This window comes from Megalops cyprinoides, chromosome 7 (genome assembly GCF_013368585.1).
Source record: "Megalops cyprinoides isolate fMegCyp1 chromosome 7, fMegCyp1.pri, whole genome shotgun sequence".
Classification (NCBI taxonomy): Eukaryota; Metazoa; Chordata; class Actinopteri; order Elopiformes; family Megalopidae; genus Megalops; species Megalops cyprinoides.
In genome coordinates, this window is record NC_050589.1 from 7,191,332 (window position 1) to 7,210,854 (window position 19,523).

General features: G+C 43.1%; 2 protein-coding genes across 2 annotated transcripts; one reads left to right on the forward strand and one right to left on the reverse strand.

Annotated features, from left to right (window-relative positions):
* Window positions 1–1,080: 1,080 nt before the first annotated feature.
* Window positions 1,081–9,962, forward strand: LOC118780740 (solute carrier family 2, facilitated glucose transporter member 5-like). Its single transcript, XM_036533408.1, has 12 exons — window positions 1,081–1,162; window positions 2,236–2,334; window positions 2,461–2,621; window positions 3,282–3,406; window positions 3,487–3,639; window positions 4,048–4,173; window positions 5,377–5,564; window positions 5,923–6,033; window positions 6,702–6,803; window positions 7,346–7,421; window positions 7,879–8,006; window positions 8,772–9,962. Exons 1-12 carry the CDS (start codon window positions 1,118–1,120, stop codon window positions 9,000–9,002), a joined length of 1,545 nt encoding a protein of 514 aa, XP_036389301.1. The 5' UTR covers window positions 1,081–1,117; the 3' UTR covers window positions 9,003–9,962.
* Window positions 9,963–10,380: 418 nt separating this feature from the next.
* Window positions 10,381–17,378, reverse strand: LOC118780291 (carbonic anhydrase 6-like). Its single transcript, XM_036532721.1, has 9 exons — window positions 17,294–17,378; window positions 16,499–16,678; window positions 14,892–15,040; window positions 13,591–13,686; window positions 12,565–12,631; window positions 12,268–12,425; window positions 11,652–11,778; window positions 11,480–11,563; window positions 10,381–10,997 (listed from the first exon to the last, which is right to left on the reverse strand). The coding sequence occupies exons 1-9, from the start codon at window positions 17,376–17,378 to the stop codon at window positions 10,381–10,383; spliced, it is 1,563 nt and encodes a 520-aa protein (XP_036388614.1).
* Between the last annotated feature and the right edge of the window lie 2,145 nt (window positions 17,379–19,523).

Here is a 19,523-nt window from a genome sequence, read left to right on the forward strand (position 1 = left end):
GAGATCTCAGAGATACAGGGGGGGGGCACGCCCAGCTAAGGCCTGAAGAATAACGAGAAAAGTAACTTATGCTCAATTGCGGAATTTGATCAGTAGCTAGAGAAGAGTAGCTTACACTGGGGTTATGTGCTCAGGTCTCCTCCTCCGTCTGGTTAGATGGTGAACAGCTGCATTTTGAAGACTTGTCAGAGGGGTGTCTACACATCCAGATAGCAAAGCATGACAATAGTCTAATCTTGTAGCAGCAGAATTTTATTTGATTGACATGATCACGTCTTTAAAATGAGAGGTTTGCCTTAATTGCAACACCTATATCTTTGATGATAGCACTAGATGACAGTTGGATTCTGACAGATGTCACATTATTTGAAGGAATTGTAACCCTGTTGTGAGATCTTGAGCGTAAGAAGTGGATTTATTATATATTGTTTCCTTTGCACCATGAGCACACATTTCATGCAAGAAATGGCAGGAGTATTAATTAGCTGCTTAGTCTTATTGTTTAAATATGTGAAGTTTTATACTTAAAAGTCATGATATCAGGATACTTTGATGTAAAACATTCTGTCCACATGAACATACAGTACATGTATCCAAGTGAATCAATTTTGATCATACAAGGACAAAGACAACCTAAAGACCATCAACTGAGACTGCACAGAACGTGTGTGGGACTGCACTTCACTCTTGGCATGCATCCAGACTGGTCCAATCCATTGGATCACATTATGTAACATCTGGCATTCAGGTAAGTGATAAAGTTCACCATCTTCATATCTGCTCTTTATCAGCAAGTGGCTTTTTATCACACATGCAGGTGATCAGTATAAGTGATAGTCCTCACTTCTGTCACGTATGCGTGATGGGGCCTTTTATCAATTCCGCAACTTCATTGGCCAATGTTTTTATTATTAAATAATTTCCTGGCGTTAATGTAATTGATCTACCCGTGAGCATGTTGTTACACATGACATGGCAGTAAACACTGTTCCCAGGTCTGCTCCAAAGTTCAAAGTTCATCTGAAGCTGCTGCGCTTACTGGCTTATTGCTTTTGTAACTTTGTTTAGGTCTCACCAGCTTCAGTGAGCAGGGAGATTGCGGAGGGACTTTGCGGACATGGGGGACGAAAAGATGTTAGAGAAACCACAGGAGAGGAAAGGGGTGAGTGAGTTCACTTGGGGTAGCTGCAGTCTTATCAAAAAATGTAGAGCTGTGTTGACAATAATGTTACATTTGAGCTGTGATAAAATACTATTACTTTTTGTTTGATTATTAATGTTCCAATGCGTACACTCTTTGGCTTAATCAACAGACCAGTTAAAAATTTGATGAATGTGCTCACAGAAGTATCCTATGGAGTCCTCGAGAACACCTCTCTTGATGTAACATAAGCCTGACATCATAGAACTTGTAGCTTAACATAGTAAATAGGAAAAAAATAAACATCCTTGAAAGCTGATATATTCATGCTGAATTCAGTAGAATCATGCTGTATGAGACATCGCTGTGATGTGTCTCAGTTCATTTCTATCTCTTTTTTTCTGACCTTTGGAAAATCTCTGAAATAGAATATTTGCAGCTACCTTCATGTTAGGGGCACAAGTGGATGAGGTTTATTCTCTTGAGGGACAAGAGCGGTCTGCACCATCAAAATAATGGAAATAGCATGGGTGCATTTACATTACATTACATTCATTTAGTATAGGCTCTTATCCAGAGACTTCCAGCACAAAAGAACAGAAGTGTATCCATTCAGGTTCAATGAGCAACAGTGTCAGACCATGCTAACAACACTCCCAAACCTGTGAGAGGGTGAGAATAACACTGTTCAAGCCCTACCACAACATTGTGCAACCTGAATACACAAGGGATGTAGTGACAAAGAAAAAATCTGTTCATTTTACCCCTTGCTGTGCATTTACTTTTATTCACTGAGAGAACTCTTCTGCAGAACAACTTACAAGGTAAATTACATAAGCACATATAAAAAAGCCACATGAGCAATAACATATGCAGACTACATTTTAACAAGTGTCAATGTGTCACACCACGCTACAATAAGCATTACTGTACTGAAAATACAGATTAAGGGCTACAATGATCAAAAAAAAACTTCAACAACTTCTAATGTAAATGTTTTCAGTGAAATAACAATACCCCTATAGCGGGGTGCAAAACAGGCAATTCAAGTGGAGTGGGGGTGCTGACGCTTCCTTTTTACTCTCTGTCTGCAGAGGTTAACTCTTGTTTTAGCTTTGGCAACGCTCATCTCCACCTTTGGCTCATCTTTCCAGTATGGCTACAACGTTGCGGTGGTCAACTCTCCGGCACCGGTAACATTTACTTCGTTTTCCCCATTCTTTGTGCTTTTATTAATTCATCATCCGGATAATACCCACATGTTATTTTCATATCCGTTTGACTGTGTGCGTCGTTCCCGCGCGCTCTCTGTGTGACAGTTCATGCAGCAGTTCTACAACCAGACGTACCTGGATCGCTATGGGACACCGATGGCAGACAGCTTCCTGACCCTGCTGTGGTCCCTGTCAGTGTCCATGTACCCCCTTGGTGGATTCTTTGGATCCCTGATGGTGGCACCTCTGGTCAACAAGATAGGACGGTAAGGATCCTGACCATCTGACACATCTGCTGAGAGATCTGGTGGCTGTGTTTGCTTTTTTTTGTGCTGTCTCACTCCAGGACTGTCTTCATGATGTACTATTGTATTAACATTGATTTGTGTTGAATTTCATACTCATTCCTGCTTATTTGTGTCAGTTTTCATTATGAAACAGTTCAATATTCATCCCTTGTAATGAATTATTACATGAACATTGATTTATATTTAATTCAGTACTCATTCTTCATGATGAATTTGTTATATTAACATTAATTTATGTCTATATTCTGTGCACATTCCTATTCATTATGTCAGCACTATGTAACAATTCAGTATTTTTTCCTTGATATGTATTGCAGTAACAATGAATTATGTTGAGATCGCACAAATTCCCAGTGAATTAATATTCAGTATATATGAGACAACATAACTGTGGAGTGCAGAAAACAAGAATGAATGAAATGCCTCACATTTTGATGGTGATGGAGGTTAATACGTCAGGTTTTGAAGGATTGTGACACGGTCACATGACCTGGTTACACAGTTGCTTTGGAATTGGAGCGGATGCTGATAATACTCAATAATTTACACTGTGTCCAGCTGAGTGTCCATCTGGAGCCTAACCGTCTCAAAGCGTTTCTCCTCCTCTTTGCGCGACAGGAAGGGCACGCTCCTGTTCAACAACATCTTCTCCATCGTTCCTGCCATTATGATGGGGGCGAGCGAGGCGGCCAGATCGTACGAGATCATCATCGTTGCCCGTATCCTGGTGGGCATCTGCGCAGGTGCGTGAACACAGACATGAGGCTGGCATGAGCACAGAGACTGGACTTAGTTTAAATGTGTCTTACCGTACTCGTTGTAGGCCTGTCCTCTAACGTGGTGCCCATGTACCTCGGCGAGCTGTCCCCCAAAAACCTGCGGGGCGCCATCGGCATCGTGCCCCAGCTCTTCATCACCATCGGCATCCTCACCGCCCAGGTGTTCGGCATACGGCACATCCTTGGCCACAGTTCAGGTAAGGAGCACAGCACGGGACTACTCTACAATACATTACATTTTTGTCACTTAGTAGACACTCTTATCTAAGTTTAAATGTACATTTACTCATCTGGCAGACGCTTTTATCTAAAGCGACTTACAAGTGAGGCAGAGTACAACACAAGCAAAAAGCCACACAAGGAGCCTTACCTAGAGTGACTTACAATTTTATGCATTTACACAGCTGGATATTTCCTGAGGCAATTTTGGGGTAAGTTCATTATCCAAGAGTACAACAGCAACGCCCCAGTGAGGTTTCAAACCAGCAACCTTTCAGTTACAAGCCCAGCTCCTTACCAGTACACCACACTGCCGCCACACTCCTCTTGGTCCCTGTCACTCCCTTTTCCTGCATCACTCCCCTCTATGTGTCTCTGTCCCCCAGGGTGGCCCATCATGCTGGCTTTGACAGGTGTCCCCGCCGTCATTGAGCTGTTGCTCCTCCCCTTCTTCCCCGAGAGCCCCAGGTACATGCTCATCCAGAAGGGGGACGAGAAGACCGCCCGGAGAGGTAACGCCCACACCCTTCAACCTCCAATCAGCTCTCAGCACTGCGCTCATGCTTGATTCACGCAAGCTCATCTGGACACAAAGGATGCCAATGGTGGGAGAGTTTATGGTAAAATTTACAAAGGGGATTTGGATATTGGATGTTTCAGAGCTCTTTATATACCTGATTAACATAATCACCACTGAGAAGGGGCAAGACCCCAATCATCTTTTCTTTCATGAAAAAAACTACTAATTCCATTTGGCTTGATTTCCTTTTGAGGAAAGGAACATTTTCACGAAAGGAAAGGCGATTAAGAATGGGAGAGACTAAGGAAAAGTGTAGTAATGGATATAGAAAACAATACAAGCAGGGTAGATCAAAAAATAAAAGAGACATGGAGGTAGGTGACACAATTTCCATGCATATATGATAGACAGAACATAATAGAAACAAGCAGAAAATAAAAGGCAAGCTGACAGATCTCTCTCCCTGTGGAGCTAGAATAAGGGTGGCAGTGTAGCATAGCAGTAAGAAGTAGGGCTTGTAACCGAAATATTGTTGGTTTGATTCCCCATTGGGGCACTGCTGCTGTACCCTTGGGCAAGGTACAAAACCCACAATTGCCTCGGTAAATATCCAGCTGTATAAATGAATAGAATTGCAACTCCCAAGTCGTTCTGAATAAGAGTGTCTGCGAAACGCCAATAATATAATGTAATGTAATTTAATGAGAATCCTGCTATGACCAGACATTTGATGCGGGTCTCCCTCATGATAGTGACCCATGCCTGAATGTAATGCTAAATGAATGTAATTTAATGTAATGCTAAGTACTAAATGAATGTAATGTAATGTAATACTAGGTGCTAAATGAATGTAATGTAATGCTAAGTGCTAAACAAATGTAATGTAATATAATGCTTAGTGCTAAATGAATGTAATGTAACGTAATGCTAAGTGCTAAATGAATGTAATGTAATGCTAAGTGGGAAATGAATGTGATGTAATGTAATGCTAAGTGCAAAATGAATGTAATGTAATTCTAAGAGCTAAATGAATGTAAGGTAATGCTAAGTGCTAAATGAATGTAATTTAATGTAATGCTAAGTGCTAAACGAATGTAATGTAACATTATGCTAAGTGCTAAATGAATGTAAAGTAATGCAATTCTAAGTGCTAAATGAATGTAATGACTGTAATGCCTGCCCCTTGCACTGGCAGATCTGCAGCGCCTGCGGGGCTGGGAGGACGTGGACGAGGAGCTGCAGGAGATGCGGCTGGAGGATCAGTCGGAGCGGGCGGAGGGCCGCCTCTCCGTGCTCAACCTGTTCTCCTTCCGCTCCCTGCGCTGGCAGCTGGTGTCCATCATCGCCATGAACATGGGCCAGCAGCTGTCGGGCGTCAACGCGGTACGACGCTGTGTCCTCTGTGACGCACCTGGAGTTCTGTTACGCCCCTTAACACACTGCCAACGTGCTCCTGCCGAGGGGACGCGTGGACACATCTGTGCTTGCGCTGTCTGGAGGTTGTGTATGAAACCACCCACGCTTAGGTTTCGTAGCAGCCTGCTGAAATAGATTGCCCAAAACAGGCTGATGCGTTATTCAATAAGGATTTCTGCATCTAACCAGCAATGCTGAGTGTGTCTGAGCTTAATAATTAGTAATGTATGAAAACTAAGACTGAAATGACAATCTATTGATTAGTTTTTTTGATGACCTGCTCTTAGCCACTGAGACTATACGCGAATTGTTTCTCTGTCTACAGATATACTACTACGCAGACAGTATCTATGGCTCAGCGGGTGTCAAGGAGAGCGACATTCAGTACGTTACGGTTGGAACGGGGACTGTGAACGTCTTCATGACCATTGCTGCGGTAAGGCTTGTTGGACTGGACCATTTTTGTAACAGAAATTAATGCACCTGCACTCTGTTTGTAATGATTCTCTATGAATTGTATGAAATGGTTGTAATGCCTGTATGAAATATCTGTAATGATGTAAACTGTATAAAATAGTGAAATCAATCCACGTTTTAACCATGGAGGTCTTCGTCAGGTCATGGGTGTGTATACATCCTTTTTCTTTTAAATGGGCTATTTATATCCCATCCCAATGAAGCTCAAAAGGAACTTGTAGGACCTTGATCTTTGACCACTGTAGACTAGAGGAATATCTTCACAGGATATTAAACACGTGGCCATTTTCTACATTAATAGGACCTTGGTCCTTGAAGACTTCAGGTGAATATTTTGATGGCGTATGAAATGTGTGGCCATTTCCTGCGGTCATATGAAATGCAAGGCCATTTTATGCAGTCACGGGATCTCAGTCTTTGAGTCACTGCACGTGACTAGATTTTTTTTTTTTGACAGGATAATAAACGTGTGGCTGTTCTCTGCAGTCATAGGACCTGGGCCTTTGAGGACAGCATGTGAATATTTGGAAAGCATTTGAAACGTGCGGCTGCTTTCTGCAGCACATGTGTCCTTGTGCGTCCGCTTCATGAGAGTGTGCTAAAGAAAGCTCCCCCCCCTGCTGTCAGGTATTCATTGTGGAGGCCACTGGGAGAAAACTGCTGCTTCTGAGTGGCTTTGGCATCTGCTGCGGGGCCTGTGTGCTGCTCACTATCGCCCTCACCTTCCAGGTACTGCGTCACCAATGCAAATATCGCAGGCACTGCATCACCAATGCAAACAACACGGGTACTGCATCACCAATGCAAATAACACAGGTACTGCATCACCAATGCAAACAACACGGGTACTGCATCACCAATGCAAACAACACGGGTACTGCATCACCAATGCAAATAACACGGGTACTGCATCACCAATGCAAACCACACGGGTACTGCATCACCAATGCAAACAACACGGGTACTGCATCACCAATGCAAATAACACGGGTACTGCATCACCAATGCAAATAATACAGATGCTGCATGAACAACGCAAATACCACAGATACTGCATCACCATCACAAACAGGTATCGTATTATAAACATAAATACATTTTTCCAGAACAGCTTAAAATAGCTTATAATTTTAATGCTTAATGTTTTATAAATGGTCCCGCTCTACCACACCGCTGCCCCGTTACTGCACAGCCACAACAAATAACACTGCTGATGAGGATATCGAACACTGCCAGTCCCCTCACGCTAACAGATGCTCCTCCTCTGACAGGAGACTGTGGAGTGGATGCCCTACCTCAGCATCTGCTGTGTCATCATCTACGTCATCGGACATGCCATCGGACCCAGTGAGTCCCGCAGACATGCAGTCAGTGGATCTGTGCATTTTGCACATGTATTTTCTACGGATTTATTTCAGAATTCAATAATTCAATATTTTGAATGTAATTCATAAGGCTGAAGGAAACTATGGACTAAAAACAGAAATGGGAAAAGAGCTTGAACCACAAAATAAATGAATATGTGTAACTGACGCATTACATTACACTCATTTAGTGGATGCTCTTATCTAGAGTGACTTCCAGCACAGGAGAACAGAAGCGTATCCATTCAAGTTAAGTGAGCGCCAGTGTCAGACTAGGCTGACAACACTCCCAGAATGCACCACATGCAGAGTGTGCAGCTGGAACAAGGTTTCTATTTGTGCTCCCTTCTGTGGAAGTGCTTTGCGTCTGATCCTCTCACCCCGCACCTCCGACCCTGCCGTGCGGTTCAGTGATGCCACCTGCCCGTCTGTGTTTACAGGTCCGATTCCTTACGTGGTTACCACGGAGATGTTCCGTCAGTCGTCGCGGCCGGCTGCCTTCATGGTCGCCGGCTCGGTGCATTGGCTGTCCAATTTCACCGTGGGGCTGGTGTTCCCCTTCATGGAGGTAGGCATTTTCGGCAGCCCCTTTCACTCTTCCTGCTGTAGAAGGTACGGGGGATGTGAAAGAGGGCCCATGTTGAGCATTGTTGATGTATGTGGCTTGGTCTGCGTATTGTAAAAATGTATTTTTACATCTTTGGTTGACGTATGGTGGCTGGGTGACTTTTGTACATTTCACATTCTCATAACATGTGTCTAGTCTGCCATTAAGGGGTTAAGAGATTCCAAGTCAGGTTGCACAGACCTTTGAACCTTGATGTTGATATACATTTTCTGGATGCGTTAAATGTTTACAGGGAGAACTAGTTAGGTAGACCATTTTTGTCTGACTGCCTCTTCTCAATTCTCATATAGAATTTTTCATGGTTTAATGCACTTGTGTCACTAGCTAGCTTGTCCCTTGTCTGGCCAGCTACTGAAACTTGTTCATTCAGCACTTCTATTATTGTGGCTTCTTGTATGGCTTTTGCTTGTGGTGTACTCTGCCTCACTTCCAAGTCAAGTTGGATAAAAGCGTCTGCCAAATGAATAAATGTAATGTAATGCAATGTAATGTTACACACATGGTCTTCCCCAGTAAGCTTTTCCCTCTGCTCCTCCCACCTTTCGCTGTGCTAGCTGGGGTTGCCAAGACACCATCACGATAAACAGGAAACCCACATTTCACCCTGAGGCTATTATTTTGTGGTATGAATATAAAGGGTATTAGAAAGGTTCTTCATGGGTTCCCTCTCTCACTGTGTGTGTGTGTGCATGTGTTCATTTACAGAAAGGATTGGGGACATACTGCTTCATCATCTTCTCCTTCATCTGCCTGGCCACTCTGGCGTACATCTGGATAGTCGTCCCAGAGACCAAGAACAAGACCTTCCTCGAAATCAGCCAGCTGTTTGCTGAGAAGAACGGGACGGAGATCGTCGTGGACCCCGAAGACCTGGACTTTAAAGAGCTGAAACCCAGAGGAAGCTTACAGGAGGATATGAAGGTCACCGCTTTCTGAGGGAGGAACCCATGCCAATGATAGAGAGTAGCAACATGATGGCTGGTTTCCTTTCACATCTTTTCCTGTTGATTTTTCATGTGGACATCAATAGTCACTGGCCAGCTCCTCTTTCTAATGGTTATGGAATGTACACACCAGCTGTATTTATCTTTGCGTGGGTTTTATTTTGTGCATTTAGATATTTGCTAATATTTCTACCATCCAAGCCTCCACAAACAAATGATGAACATTTACACCAGGGAATTTCACAGGACAATGTAGCCACAACATCATCAGGGTTTGATGTAACATGCAGTAGTCATGGTAACGGAATGAAAACTAGCAATTGGGTGCTATAAATGTGAAAAAAAAAATGTACAGATTGAAAAATGACTTCTGTATTACATTTCACTGTTCACATTATGTGTGTATTTACGTCTGATTTGCAAACAAATTTCCGGTATTCAGCAATAAGGGGAATTGAACATTTTGCTCAAAGAGCATGCATTACAGGCAAAGAATATTAGCATTTACATGTACATATAAACAAGCAAAGCCAAGTATTATCAGGTTTGTAAGGCATTTTAAACATGGAAACACAATTTACGCACAATTCTTTAGCTGTGAGTGACAGCTCTAGCTCTGTCCACCATATTCCTGTCAGGATTACAGGTTAATTGGCCAGTGTAATGCTGCCATGGTTTGTCACTGATATAAGTTTATTTGATTTTCTTAAAACACTGCCAGTGTAAATGTGTACAATAAACGTAACTTAGAATGCTCAACTTCCAAAGCATACTCTAGGTTAAACTTTATTAAGAATAAAATTAATGACAAATTGATGTGTTCATTGACAAGGATGGCCATCTGGCTTTACCATCAGAGTTTCCAAGGTTGTTTTTTCTTACAGAAAGAAATGCCTCTCTGTTTTTCCCGCCGTTTGTGTCAGAATTAACCAGCACAGCATAAAATCACAAAATGGCCTATAGCAAGCTGTTCGATGTTTGATACACAGATATGAATAAGGCAAATATGTGGACCAAGTACTTAGTACTACAGTACAGAGCCTGAGAAATGCACTGCGGTTATGCAGATCTTATTATCAATGTTATCGTGTCAATGATGTGTACCATATAAGCTGACATACTTGATAATATATGACGGATGTGTAATTTTGTAATATTCTCGATGAATTATCACATGATGTCGGTCTGCTTTTGGTTGTTATGTTTGATATTTGCAATGCACTTGTTGCTGCCAGAATAGACTTCCAAGGGTTTTTTTCCCTGTTGAGGTTCAACATTCTCATATTGTAGTGTGTCGAGATAACTGCGTTACAATGCGTGTGTACTGCTGACATGCCAGTGCTGGGTATGTATGTGTGTGTGGCGCCCCCTCATGGACACCTGTGGTCGGTCTCGAGACGCACCCCTCCGTAGAGGCTGAGGTTGGTGACCCCCCAGCTAAGCACGTTGCCCCTCAGGGTGCCGTTCCCGCAGGTCACCTGCTCGCGGATCTCGGAGGGGCTCAGCACGTAGTCCCACACGTTCACGTCCGTCATGTGACCCACGAAGGCGTCCGAGTCCGAGATGCCCAGGAAGCCGTCCTGGTCCTTGCCCAGGATGAGGGTGCCGCCTGGCCGCAGCTCGTACCCCGCCCGCAGGTACTGCTCCTCCCCCACCATTCCGTTGACCCAAAGCTCCACCCCGCCGGTGTGGGACGCCCAGGTCAGGCAGTAGTTGCCCCAGTCGCGGGAGCGGAAGACGTGGGGAAAGTTGACGAACTCGTTGCCGATCCACAGGCCCACCTCGTAGCCCACGGTGACGGTCAGCTCGTTGTCGTGGCCGGTGCTGGAGTAGGACAGGACGGTGTGCACCCCTCCCGGCAGGGGCCGGATGTGCATGCAGGCCGTAAAAGAGTGCAGGTCCATGGGGTGGACGTGGTGCACCAGTGCGTAGCTGCCCGTGTTACGCTCCGTGAAGTGCAGCACCAGCGGGGAGAGCGCTTGCGGCCCTGGGGGGGGGGGGGGGGGGGGGGGTTGTTGGCGTGGGGTTAGCACTCCTCAAACAGCTACTGATTCACCTCAAAGACTGGAGAGTTTGTGCCTTCTATTGTTATTTGAGCTACAGAGAGGACACAACACTACCCAAGCAAGCTGTTGTATGAATAATAACAAAAAGCACTCACCAGTTTTGGGCGGTCTTGTATCCCCACCAGTGTCTGGAATCAAAGATTTGAATTTGGATTTACCAAAAATGAAATAGTTTCATGACACTGAGAAATATAAAAAAGCCAAGTACATTTCATAATTTCTACCATAGAAGTGATTGCAAGAACTATTTATAGCTATTATAAATGACCTTGCATCCCCACCAGTGTCTGGAAACATTATCAAAAATTACACAATACTGGAAAATACCCATAGTACACTTCACAGTTTCTACCATGGAACAGACTCCAATGGATAACTGTTGTAAATGTTATGTGTGACGTACTTGAATATATGTGCTTGCCCAGGCTTGTGATCAGACCCTCTATCCTCAACAGTTTGGACTCGATTTCTTCTTGTCTACAGAAGGCTACAGAAGAAAAGGGAGAGGGGAGAGCGAGGTGAGTCGGGTTTGACAGCCGGACCGTTCCCCGTGCATCTGACCCTGATGTACGTACTGCCTCTACCGAGACGGGGCAGAAACGAAGACTCGACTATCCGGCCGTTCAGGGGCTGCGCCATGCGGTAGTCATTCCACAGGGTCTCGTTCTCATGGTCCATCAGGGTGCTCTCCAGCTTTCTGATCTGAGTGAATGAGTGAGATGTGACATCATGACCTGGAACAAATATTGTTTTCTAGCTATGATAGTCATGGTTATCCAACACAAATACAGTATGGTATGTTTTAATCAATATACTTACAATTATTTTTAATATTATATTACATTGTTGTCATTTAGCAGATGTTCTTTTCCAGAGCAACTTACATACAGTAGGTTACAATTTTATTCATTTATACAGCTGGATATTTACTGAGGCAATTGTATGTTAAGTACCTTGCCCAAGCAGCAGTGCTCTAGCAAGGAATCAAACTAGCAACCTTTTGGTTACAAACCCAGCACATAACCACTACGCCACACTGCTATCCCATAGTACACTGTAGTGTAGTATATCGATATAGTGTAGATGTTTACAAGCTGGGAAAGATGTTTTGAGATAGATCACTACACACTGCCTATGTATACCTGGCAATGTGAATGAATATTATGCATGTACTTGATTTCAGGGGTGTACCTGGTTGTGAGAGAGCATGATGGGGGTGTCAAACACAGTCCAGATAATGCTCTCATAGCAGGGGGGTGTGGTCAGCGATCCCTGATACCTATAGAATTGTGACAGGTTCTCTGGCAGCATGGAGCGCACATTTATTGTGGAGATGTTCATGGATTGCCCTTTACAAAAAAAAAATCAGCAAAAAACTGAGATATGGGTAGATGTAAGTGGATTAAAAAAGCTGTCAAAAAGATGTCATCTGGGAATATTGATAGATCCACGCCTATGAGATCAATCACAGCATAAACAAGGCATCACCTGCATACTTGACTTTGGCCAGGTTGGAGATGAAATCACTATAGTAAGTGTTCTCAAAATGCCCATCCTGGAGAGAAAACACATACCCCGACATTAAACATTCATCAAACACAACCCAGCCAACAGATAGATATTAAACATTTACAGACTGCTATGTCTGGGTGAGACAGCGTACATAGAGTAACATACCAAAATATTAATAACCGGCACAATAAAATACACTACACAAGCAACATGCCAACAATCGCATGCTAACATTCAATTTAAATTGCAGTCTATGTATGCATGCATATGTATGTGTGCATTGCGTAAGAAACCATGAGTGGGGGGGAAATGGGCTAATAGGATTTGCCATCTCTGAGTTTCCAACAAAAGTCGATTTAATCCTAGAGTAATGACAGTATTGCAGCTGCCCCGCTGAACTGGCTGGACAGATCGCCCAGAGCAGTGTGACTGACTGAGCTGACTGCAGGGTGCTGTTAACGACCTGCACTCACTGCCAGGCCATGGGGCTGGCACTCACAGCCAGCGCCCACTCAGCTGATCGATGGGCTCGCGCTTACAGTGTCACATTTAACAGAGGGCAAAGGGTCATCTGGGGCTGGTTTCAGGCCTCACGCAGAGCAGTTAGCATTGGGAGGGGTCTGTGACCCCTTCTCTAAGCACATTGCGGGACTGTTTCAAAAGCCATACGCTGAATTGCGACGCTACCTTAACAGCTTTTGTACAGTGTGGAACGTGGCTACAACCCCTGAGCAGGATATAAATAAATTTACTGTTTTCAGGTTTCAGCTCCTTCACTTTGCTATGAAGTGGAAGTTCACCTGAGTGTAACAACTGCCCCCATACAGCTCCACCAATGCATTGTGTAAGTTTAAGCCAGGGCAACTGTATGTGTTCTCTTGGATGTCTCTTCAGTGACTAAGCAGTTATTTCAGTCACACTCCAGACGGTGTATGTAGCTTTATATGGCCGTGGGGGAGGACAAAGGCATGGAAGAGGCTTCTGAGGTTTTTCAGATCTCACCTCGTAGAAGAACGCCAGCACAGCCAGCCCATCAGGCTTGTCTCTGGCCTCGGCGAAGCTCTTGTACTTGTCAGAATTGTAATGGACAACATGTAGCTGTAGCAACAGAGGCCAAGCAGATGAAATAGTGGATGAACACCATGTTAACCCTTTCACCCCCAGCACACATAGCAATTCCAGTGTGCCGGCTTCTCTGAATGATTCATGGAAAATAACGGACAACAGACAGAAAAAAAACATCTTTCGGCTTGCCCTGTTCATGTGTAACGTGCATCTGGCTGTGAGCAGAATATGAACTTAATCACGAATGGGTAGTTTGAATTTTTTTTCTTTTCCCTACGATTATTTAGGAAGCATCACATTTCATTCTCATAGAGTGGGACTTGCCCTGAAAATCAAAGCAGCCCTGAAGCTATGTGAACTGAGAGATAGAGAAAGAGGGAGGGAGAGAGACAAAAAGTGCCAATGAAGAGTGAAAAAATGCCAATGCATTTTATCATTCCTAATACAGAAGTCTGGTAGTCTGGTAAATATAAAGTATTATCCTGGGGGTGGGAAGTATTGCTTCTGTATTTGAAGCACGTCTAGATGGCTGTGAGATTGACTCCTGTTGTGCATTAGAGAACAAGATATTCATCTTAACCAGTTTAGATCCATAACACGACCTATATTGCATATGTCTGTAAATAAAACGTTAGGTTATGAGATATGGTGGTAAAAATCACCAAAGATGATGTGGTAAATAATACCAATTCCAATACCAATACCTTTCCCACCTCAACTCTATGAAAGAAGCAAGAGAATACGGGAGGGCAGGGGCAGACAAAAGCCACCACAGTGCAATGCATTGCTTACAGCTGTCGTAATTGTCCTGTCCATTTTTGCTAACCACTGTGCACTGTAGGTACCAAAAGGCAAATGTCACATTTGCCATTATGTTCACATTGTACATAAGATACACATTTTTGGTTCAACAAATTATATACAAGATCACACTTTTCAGGAAAAAAAACCCTTGTTCCTTTTTTTGATTACCAATCAAACAAAAATCAAACATAGATAAATACTTGGCATAACCTGTTGGAGCTTGGAGCAACTTCAAACTTTCAAACAAACTGAGACTTTAAGCAATGATTGGATCTGTTATATTTCTGTTCAACTTCCTTCTCTTTAACAATTAAATGCATTAGCTGTTTGTGTGTGTTTGTGTGTGTGTTAACTAACAGCACAATGAGCACCCTTACTAATTAAATGATACAGAAGAGGTATCATAAGACACAGTACTGTGGAGTGCGGCTCACCTCTGCCATGTAGCGGATGCCGTCCAAGGTGTGCTCGGCTCCGCTGGCCTCCAGATCCCAGCCTCCCCAGTGCAGGTGCATCTGGACGGCCGTGTAGTGGCCCGGGAGACCCCCGGTGATCACCATGCTGGGGGGCAGGTCGATTTCAACTGGCCAGAGAAGGGGTGGGGAGAGAGATGAAGAGGACGTGTGGTTCCGCTAAAGCAGTCGACATGAGGGGCAGACCCAGGCACAACCGCAATCCAGCAAAACCAGCTTGCTTTCACATTTTTTTCCACAGCTTTCACAGCTTTTCACATTTGTTCTGCAGTGTACATTTAAAGCATACCTGCGCTGTGTGTCACTTATTTCGAAATTCGTGAATCCCACGGACAAATGAATGAACATCATGATGGTGCATGAAACTCTTCAGTTCAAGCATGTGTGAAAACAACTCTGTGTAGGCATATCAAGACACTGAAGTAGCTGTAACTGAAGAGATATGAAGCACTTAACCTTTTATGGAGTGTACCAGCAACAGCAGCACATAACATTTGGCAGTTTGCATCTTTCTGTGAGAGAGACTGTGTGCAATGTCCTAGAGAGATATCACTGGGCAAGAAACTCTGTTTGCAGAAAAATACTGCTCCACTACCAGAGTACAATGTGACAAACAGACTTACACAGTAATTTTATAATACTCTGCCCAGAGTATTCAGACAGGGGGATGACAGAGCAGTCAATATGAAGTAAAACATAGTGAAATCACTGCTGTTCAAACTAAGAGTCCAGGTCACAACCACCAGAGCTCCTTTACAATAAAATGATATTAATTACCACTTCTGAAGCAGAAATTCCTCTGCAGAAAGCTAATGGGACTACTGCAGTTGAGCACCTGTGATTCTAGCCCTGATGAAGGGGCTCCACATAGAGGGACACAGTAATTAGCACTCAGTACTATTGATTGCCACTGCAGAGGGAAATTTATGTGGGGAACTGTCTGCTTTCTCAGCTGATTGCACACTGACATATTCGACACTCAGCAACACTGAGAAAACACCAGATTCAGATGTTTATTCTGGCATGTCAGTCTCTGTCAGTGGTACTGTAGCTTTTATCTGTTTGTATGGAAATAACACCAAAAATAAAAGCCAAAGCTAATAGAAGTGTGTAATATTCATTTGTCCTTTTATGAATATGATTCAGTAAAGGATATTGTTTTAATGCATTTTCACGTATTCATCGTGTTCTACGTTACCATAATAGGCAAAGGCCTTTGGCGTAAACAGCAGTACCACTGCCTCTTGTCTATTTTCTTCAACCTGCGATTCAAGAACGTTCACACAAGAGGGCAGCAAATGTCAAAGAAACCCTCTTCAATGTAGTAGCGTGTGATCAACGTGTAGAACACCAGTGTCTTGGCCGACAACAATTAATCGCAAACGGGGTTTTAAAAAGAACATGAGAAAGTGTCCACGATCAACAATCTTCTAGTCACAAATAATACATATCAAAAACGTCAATCAATGCGGTCGTTCTGGGATTGACAAATACTTTTGAATCCAAGTTTAATTAAGGGTGGAGTGGGGGGGGGGGGGGGGGGGGGGATTTGGTCTAGTCGGTTGTACCTGAGTGTCCGTTGTTGGTCATTAGGAAGTTGCCCCTCTGAGTCTCATAGCCTGAGAGCTCCAGCTGCAGCAGGCGGGGGTTGTGTCGCACGCTCCTGCGCTGGATGTCAATGGGAGACTGCCTTCGCCCGCCGCACGCCGGGTATTTCTCAGGCCAATGCATCTGGTCTAGATCACCCTCTAAACAAACAGGAACCAAAAGGCAAGCATTAAACAAATGACAAGAAACAATACAAAACAGTACAAATCTGTTTCAACGCCTGCTCGTGCTTCGTACTTTCCTTCCCATGAAAAAGGTGCCTATTGCTAAGAAAACCGAATATTGGCAGCATTGCAGTTGTGGTGTTAATTGTGCGCACTTCGCAACATTTTGATGTAATGCCATTAAGTGAAATCTACAGTCCGTTGCTGTGCTCCATTTGTCGGCTTTTATCGTCTTGTAACAGCTACAGAAGTAGCTCGCCATTATTTCTCATATTGGTGTGAATCACCCTTTTTTCATTGCGTGAAATAAAATAACCCAGTGTTTCCAAATTAAAAGCGCGCAAAACGCCAGAAAGCTGCCGTGGGTAGCCACACTTGGCTGAGTTTCAGTTAGAGGTTCCCAGTGATTGGAAATGAGACTGTAGCGAAGAGTTGTGTGTTAACCAGAATTTATGGAATATGTTAAATTAGAAATTGACCTAATCCGTCTCAAGTTTTGACGAGTACCTGTTACATACTTTGTTGTTGTTTTCAGATATTAGAGAACATTGAATGCATAAATATTTTAAGTAGAGGAAAACATATACCTACCTTTATATGACCAATGTATTCCTGCAATCACCGTGAACACTTTGCTTACAAAAATAAAATGTATAAAAACTCCGAAAGTTTCCATTCCGGCCGGGCTGTCTATCGGCTTTGGACTTGACTTGGTGCTGCGACTGAGGTTGAAATTAAGCAGTGTCGACACCCATGGGAGAGGCCCCTTGGCGAGTTCGTGTTCTGTTCGTATTCTCAATGTGGTTTAAAGAACCCAGAATATGCTATCGACTCCCTGGGCTTTTTAGCAAATGGCTCACACACAAAATGCCTTGGGCCCGCTTTTATGGTTTATGATCAGCGAAGGCGCGTGTGTTATTAAGTAGCTGCGATCGACGTCCCAACGTCACACAACCTTTTCACAAGGATGCTATTGCATATCTGCGTTTTGTTGAAAGTACTCGCGCTTGTTTACTTCTTACGAGAGCCCACATCTACTGTGAGCAGGCTGTTTGATTTTATTTATTTAGATTAATCCCAAAGAAAGCTTCAAAGTTACATCTGGAATGGCCTTGACAAGTGACTTTTCATCTCAGCGCACAACTGAATAATACAGGGAAGTAAGTTTAAACAAAACGTTACTCAGGTTACCATGGGCAATAATCTAAATAGTACAATTGTTTAATTTAGCCTGGAGCTTTACAGATGAGGTGAAGAGGCAATGGGTAACACAAATTGTATACATTATCGTTTTAAATGTTTGTTTCATCTAAAGTCATTAATTAGTGTAGGAATTAATTTGGCATAAATTTGAAATCACCTGGCGTAAATTTGTCTCTTTGTCAGTAATCTATATCGTTAAATCACAATACAACACAGCAGACTCAATAAGGTTCAGATAGAGCATGTGTGAAAGCAGCAGGAAGCTATGTTGACAACATTCCTTCCTGTTACAACATTTCCCACAAATCACTTTGACTACACAAACGTCTGGAGTGCTCTACACAGCCTAGAACTGTAGATGTATATGCATTCAAATGTAACAAAATCTACTGGTGTTCTATAGGTCACCTTTGGATTAGGGCATCTCCAAAATTAATTCATTAATTGTGATGGTGATGATGATGATGTTTTTGAATAGAGACACTGATGGACAGCTAGTGGAGTTCTAATAGTAAATTATCTGAAATGTGTATATCCACAGGTACTTCTCTTGCATAAGAAACACAGCCGAATAATGAAATAGGCTATGTTATAGGTGGTTGCATGCTGTGTATGTGCAACGTTTTGAGTGCAACTAGTGATTTGGCACATACATGCAGCGATAAATTTTCTTCATCTTAATTCAATGCAATATAAGTATGTTTAGCCAATACATTAGGTTGATTTAGCTCTTGGGAGGTGGAAAAGGTAACAGGGAAAAGATGCAATACAGTTGCATTGAAGTGTCAGCAAGATTTATGGTAGATATATAAACAGCCCTTCTTTTTATAGTATATTAAAATATATCTTAATGATATATGCTGGCAGGGAAGGGGGGGACTATCTTTCAGATGCTCTTATGTAGGGGAACTCATACCACTGTCATTTGTAGTCATACAAATACTTTTGAATCCATTTCCTGTAGTGGTTGTAGTGGTAGCAGTAGAATTAGTTGTAGTAGTAATAGTTGTGTTTGTGGAAGCCATATTACCAGTGGTAACATCCAGCGTACATGTGACTTGCAAATTGTAAACCATTTTTCTACCCTTCTTTTTTTCTCTATAAGGGCTAATGTAGCCTAATGCTACAGTGAGCTTGACTCAGTATAGCAGAAAAAAAAAACAGCCGTACACACCTATTTTCTCTTTACAAAAGTCATAATAACAATCCTGGATCCTTTTGCGTTGCATGTGGTAACCTGACGAATAACACGAGTATTTGTGTGTGTCCGGATATACTGCTTTAAAACAGTTTTTTTTTTTTTTTTTGCTTAATATGATTAGCTATATGTAGACAGATATTTTCACGGAAACCACAAGATGGCGCACTCATGTGCCTATTGTCCTCAAGGTCACTGCGACTAGCTGCCATTGCCGATGCTCAGCCTTACACCGCTCGTCCTTGCTACGATAGAGGTGAGAGATTCTTCCTGAATTGGACTGCAGTGTGAGTCACGGGGGGGTTTCTGTCGCCATGAGCGCACCGCTTCAGTCAGAGATGGTGACTCTGCGTTTGCAAACCGCTTATTGAACAAAAACTCTCAAATACATTCATATACACGATTATCTTACATCTGAGA

What these genes read in the sequence shown, in the direction of transcription:
- LOC118780740 (XM_036533408.1), top strand. Translation starts at nt 1,118, where the DNA reads ATGGGGGACGAAAAGATGTTAGAGAAACCACAGGAGAGGAAAGGG. An exon ending in CCTGGTGGGCATCTGCGCAG is followed by an intron (nt 3,407 to 3,486) that starts GTGCGTGAACAC and finishes TACTCGTTGTAG; the next exon opens with GCCTGTCCTCTAACGTGGTG. An exon ending in TCTTCATGACCATTGCTGCG is followed by an intron (nt 6,034 to 6,701) that starts GTAAGGCTTGTT and finishes CCCTGCTGTCAG; the next exon opens with GTATTCATTGTGGAGGCCAC.
- LOC118780291 (XM_036532721.1), bottom strand. Translation starts at nt 17,378, where the DNA reads ATGGAAACTTTCGGAGTTTTTATACATTTTATTTTTGTAAGCAAAGTG. An exon ending in TGCTGGCGTTCTTCTACGAG is followed by an intron (nt 12,632 to 13,590) that starts GTGAGATCTGAA and finishes TTTTCTCTCCAG; the next exon opens with GATGGGCATTTTGAGAACAC. An exon ending in GGCCAAAGTCAAGTATGCAG is followed by an intron (nt 12,426 to 12,564) that starts GTGATGCCTTGT and finishes TTTTTTGTAAAG; the next exon opens with GGCAATCCATGAACATCTCC.